This window comes from Schistosoma haematobium, chromosome 5 (assembly GCF_000699445.3).
Source record: "Schistosoma haematobium chromosome 5, whole genome shotgun sequence".
Classification (NCBI taxonomy): Eukaryota; Metazoa; Platyhelminthes; class Trematoda; order Strigeidida; family Schistosomatidae; genus Schistosoma; species Schistosoma haematobium.
This window is the reverse complement of record NC_067200.1, coordinates 10,909,413-10,915,412: the sequence shown is the minus strand read 5'-3', so window position 1 is coordinate 10,915,412 and position 6,000 is coordinate 10,909,413. Positions and strand designations below refer to the sequence as shown.

The 6,000-nt window shown below is 30.4% G+C and overlaps 1 protein-coding gene across 1 annotated transcript in view; it reads right to left on the bottom strand.

Moving 5' to 3' along the window:
• Positions 1-1,558: 1,558 nt before the first annotated feature.
• Positions 1,559-6,000, bottom strand: part of MS3_00009124 (uncharacterized protein) — a 76,011-nt gene continuing 71,569 nt past the window's right edge. Inside the window, exons 7-8 of the mRNA XM_012940808.3 lie at positions 4,150-4,506; positions 1,559-2,968 (exon numbers count right to left, since the gene is read on the bottom strand). Of these exons, the coding sequence (XP_012796262.3) occupies positions 2,346-2,968; positions 4,150-4,506 (980 nt within the window). The 3' untranslated portion in view covers positions 1,559-2,345. The remainder of the gene's footprint in view (positions 2,969-4,149; positions 4,507-6,000) is intronic.

Genomic DNA, 6,000 nt, shown 5'->3' with positions numbered 1-6,000 from the left:
TATTAATTTTTCTATTCAGTGTTCATAAGATAATGTATACTCCATCAGATCTAAATGTGCCGGATTCAATCTAGATTTAGGTAATTAATGCTGACAGACAAGAGGTCTAAGAATAAGATGAAGTGACCATCCAGTGTTTCCTAATATTTGAAAATTCTTCAGATAACACAATTCACTAGAGTGAGCTCCCAATCCCACTATCTTGGGGAAAATTTGGGGAACTTTATATAAATTTTGAGGAGAAACCCCAGTGTTATAATATTCTTGGGAAATATTGGGGAAAACTCGAACGTTTTAGAGTTTTCATGCCATCTCCCCGAAATTTCCTCAAAATTTTCTATAGCAATTTCCCAAAAATTTACCCAAAATACACGTATCCGAAATTCATTCTAGTATTTGACTTATTTAATTCCGTTATTCACTAACAGTATTTAAGTCCATAATTTTATACAAGGATTGACGATATGTACATTTCAAATAACATTCATTCATACGATCGACCTGGAGTCAGATTCAGTGCCACAAAAAACTGATTAACATGTTTTTAAAGAATAGATTACAGTGTTGTTTTGTTTTTTGCTGTTATGTATGAATGATAAATATTCGGTATTTTGATTGTTAGTAGCTTCCGTAACCTAATTTGTATTTATTTATTTGACCAATATACCTACCTGTTGATGGAAAAGTCAACATTAGAACAATTCATGTTTTTTATTTTTTATTTTCAAATTTTTCAATGTTTGGTTTGATTTCTAACAATAATATCATACTTCCACAAATATTTTGTCGTGTGACTTCGGAACATTTACATGTAACTCAATAATTAGATTATAATCCTTCATGATATCAATAAAAACTCAATATTCTGCACAACCCTATAGTGATAATTATCATTTGCTCACTAGTAACTAGCTTTAAGAGGTAGTTCTCAGAGTTCTAGTGAAAGGTAGTGACCAGTGGAGTTCAACGGTGTCAGGTGTGAGTTAGTTACCTACTCAAGACAATGAAAGATGGTCGCGCAATATTGTGAATTGGTTGAAGTTAGAATTTAACAATGTTGGATGATGGCTCAGTGGTCTAGAAGTTAAACGTTAGCGCGCGAAACTGAAGGTCCTGGGTTCGACTCTGGCTGGATGCGCACTGTTAAGGAGTGCCATACTAGAACGAAACGGCCGTCCATCGCTTCCACGTTTTCAGTGGTGACTTAACTTGGATCGGTTCTTGACTTCAATAAAGTCGTAGTATTCATTTGAAACTCAGTGTATCAATAAGGCTATTGCTAGTGTTAACTTATGACTCCAATTGCCTAGGATAAGTTAAAATCGTACCCTAATTTAATTATATATATTTCAGTAGTAAGAATCGCGCAAATGAACACACTATGAACACTATGAATTCCCTTTTTTTGTGGTAACTATATTTATTCCATGTTAATCATTTCTATCTATTAAATACAAGACCGTTCAGTACTAAAGTAAAAGTGGTTTAAAATATGTTATATAGAAGAATCCTAATGGACAAAACTATGTTATTTGAAGCCATAAGTGTATAGTTTAAAATTCATTATGAGCTCCGGTGCTCCGGGTTGTTTACTTATCTGTCAACTGAATCTCATCGTTAAACAAATTAAATTTGACTAAGGTCCAAATAAATTTCAGTAACCACTTTTTACTCAACATTAGTGATTGAGTAAAAATAGTCTATGAAAAATATTAATCTCTGTATTTAATTAATATGCAGTAAATATCATTACATAATAGCTGTTTTGATAAGAATATTGAAGAAGAAAAAAAAGATCTATGATGAATACTGACTGACAAAGTTGACCACAATACCTTCTTTTCGCCCCATTAAAATAAACCCAACTTGAACATCAGTAATGGTGACAATGTGTCGTTAATAATTTCTTGAATAAATGTATGCAGTGCTTTGGATTGTTTTCCCATTATTATTATTATTATTATTATTATTATTATTATTATTATTATTATTATTAGTAGTAGTAGTAGTAGTATCGTAGTAGTAGTGGTAGTAGTAGTGGTGGTGGTAGTAGTAGTAGTAGTAATAGTAGTAGTAGTACTGAGATCAATTTTTTTAATGATAGAAATGATTGATTCAATTGGAAATTGATCCCTGATAATATTTCTATCAGTATTATGATTATATACTTGTTTAATACTAATATCATCACAATTTTTTATTCAATGTTTAATTCCACGGATATTGATGATAATCATTTAAGATGATATTGATGAATAATGAATATGTACATGAATATAATTAATACATGTACATGCTAATGTGTATTCATATGTATCGTTGATTTACTTTACGTATGATTATTATTAAAATGTACTTTTTGGACGTGATTCTCCAGGATTTGAATTCATACCTCGATGTAATAATTCTGATAATAATGCATCATGTTGTGATGCTACAATAAATGGTTCTTGTTGTCCATAAACTAATTTATTACTCTTGTAATCTTTAGTTAAATAACGAGATGGTTGGTTTCTATGAACAGAATTATTATTATTATTACCATTACTATTAGTATTATTATTACGATCTTTTACATTAGTTGTATATATTTCTTGTTTATAATCACGTGGTAAAGTTGAACTTATTTTTGTATTCATCAGATTGTAATATTCTAAATCATGATAAGGATTCAATGTTGAATTAGATGAATGTGGATCGAATAATGTATGAATTTCATCGGCATTAATATATGGTCTATCTAAAATAGCATTACTTAAAATATTTGCTATAGGATAATTTGAATTAGATAATTTACGACCAATTGTATTACTAACAATTGGAGCATAAGTTTTATTAAGATGATGTTGATTTTCCATAGACAGACGTTTAGATGGATCAAAGTTATGATCAATTTCATCATTTCGTATTGTTATGTTGGATTTCTTTGATAGTTCTGTTGTATGTGAATTTTTTATGACATTTACACCTAAAATAGAATAATAAATTCAAAGTTTGAATTAACGAAAAGATGCGAAAGTGAAAGAGACTGACTCTTCATTGGAATATTATTATGACTTATGGCCCCTATCTAATATATCACATTATTAAAATCAACAATCAACAAATCGATTTCTATGACCCTTGCTTCCATACTAAACCAATGATACGCCAAGTGGCACTAATAGCTTTGAGTCAACTCTAAATCTTTATTAGTCTTCGATAAAGTATATTCTTGTCTTACCCTGCTCATTGAGCCCAGAACATAATAATCAGCCTCCATTGTATGAATATTGTATTACAGGTATACGTAGTTTATATACAAGCAGACTAGACCTCATCACACCATGAAATGAAAAATAATAATTATACAAGATTGATTTAAAAGTTCCTGTAGGCAGGAATGGCTTTAAATAACAGATTGAAAGTAAACTAAGAATAGTAAATCGTATAATAGTAGTTAATGGGTTAAATGAAAGCTTATGATAAAGGGGATATAAATATACATAACCTAGTTACTTAATAATTATACAAAAGAATATATATGTGATAATAGTTCAACAATAATTCTGGCAGTTGCTATTCATTTAGTATTTGTTGGGTAAAACATATATGATTCAGTGTAAGCGTAAATATAATCATCTATGTTAATGAAATTCTGCATTATGTTCAATATTCAATATCAGTACAGGATTTTGTGGAGATAATAGAGTTTTCGTAGTTTTACATTATAAAAACCAACCTTAATTAGACCACTATTAAAAATCTGGAAGTACTAGAAGTCTGTTTCACTCTAGTATGGAACTCCTCGGCAGTATGCATCCATAATATCGCACACGGGAATCAAACCTAATACAACACTTTTATGTAAATCAGTCAATAATGTAAGTGAATAATCAACAAGATCAAGATGTGATGCAATGAGGATCAATTAAATAGTCTGTCTTAAAGTTAGGATAACCCATATAGGTGTAACATTGTCTTAGACACTACAATAAACAACTGCCATTCACTTACTGTTTTTCAGGTTTTCATAAACATACCTTCTATCACATCATCCATCCTTAAAACTAAAATCCATAATCAAACTAAAAGCAAACTATACAACAATTAAACATTGAAAAACACAGAGTAAAAGAAACAAGACTAAATCACAAGATAAACAATTACCTATCTCTTTTGTTTCTTCTTTCAAATCTGTATATTCATCATTATTCATTATGTTATCATTCAATGTATCAGTTAATTGATTACGATTTATTACAGATTGATTAGATATAAGTTGATTGTTTGAGTTTGATGCTATTCGTTTACTTTTAGTTCGTTTTTTCTGACTTAATTCATTATGATTGCTATTTGATAATTCTGTAACATTATTATTATTATTATTATTATTATTATTATTATCAGTAGTAGTATTAGAAGTTATAGTTATATAAGAATTGAATTGATTTATGTTATTCTCTTTGCAGGTATTCAGTTCACCAATAGATTTGATTGTTTCCACAATCTTTGAAGTGTTCTGAACTGATAATTTTTTATTAAAAGTTAAAACAAAACAAAATGACGTAGAAATAAAATTGTTTCGTATAGTTTTTGATTTAATCATATTAATAACAGAAGGGGTTTTTGTGGATATTATAGTAACTTCAATAGTTGAGATTATGAATCAATTGAAACTAGATCACTATGGAAAACCTGGAAACACTGAACGGCCAACTCGTCCTATTGTGGGACTCCTCAGCAATGCACCGGCTCAGTGGGATAGAGGTTAAGCGTCCGCACGCAAGACCGATAGGTCTTGGGAACGAATTCCGAGAGCTAGATCGTGGATACACATTACTGAGAAGTCCCATACTAGGACGAAATGGATGTCCAGTGTTTCCAGGTTTTCCATTGTGGTCTAGCTTCAATTGACTCATGAGATCAACTATTTAGTATTGTTTAATTTTCAAGTGATATTCACCATAGTAGTTAGAATATCGTCCAACTTCATTGATTATTTAATGTGTGTTTTGTTCAAGTGATTTCAGGGGTACACATCATTGAAGAATCGCATACCAGACAGAATAAAACAGCTGTCCATTGTTAATTAAATTCTAGTGATAGTCAAACTGAGTTTATTCTTTAATGACTATCAACTGTAAATTAAAACTAATCTTTACATAATATCAGAAGGTGTTTTTGTGGATATTATAATAAATTTGATGGTATAGATCATGAGTTAATTGAAGCTATACCGCGATGGAAAACCTGGAAGCAGTGGACGGTCGTTCAGCAGTGCGCATCCACGATACCGCCTCTCGAGATTCGAACCCAGGGCGCTTAATTTCGTGGATTAGTTGAAGTTGGACATTAAAACCATTGGATACCGGCTTAATTATATTAGGTTTAACAAAGTGTCCAGTTATTCAATCTACTAACAAACAAATGATAAATTTAAAAAAATTTATTACTATTGCTAACATAGTTAAATCTAATATGAATGATGAAAATTCCTGAAAATTAACTTCTTAATTGTTATTCAATAGTACTGTCGTATGTAAGACTTATGTGGACAGACACAAATAGTACGTAGCAGGAATTGGAAGTTGATTGTTTACCAGCAGAAGAGTAAAATAAAGAGAAAAGGAAGGAAAACGAAGGACAATCAAAATAATGACAGGATTGGAAGAATGATGAAGTATGTTAAAGATAACTGAAGAATGGTATACAAACAATGTACTGAATGTATGATTTTCGTATTTTACAAAGCTGCTGTTTGTTTTTGTATTAAACATAGATTGCTTTTCCCCATATGAGTTTACATTCACTGTAGTAGTGGTTTTGAAAGGTTCCATTATTAGTTTTTTTTAATACTTTTTTTCGTAAGGAATTATCACCCTTTTGTCAGTAGAAGATTAATTATTCATCAGTTCAACCATAAGGTGAAGTCAAATTAGTTCAAATTTCATATATTGATCTACAGTTAATTTGTGAGATACTCTGATTAGTGAATTTCAGCCCTGTCACCAGCACCAA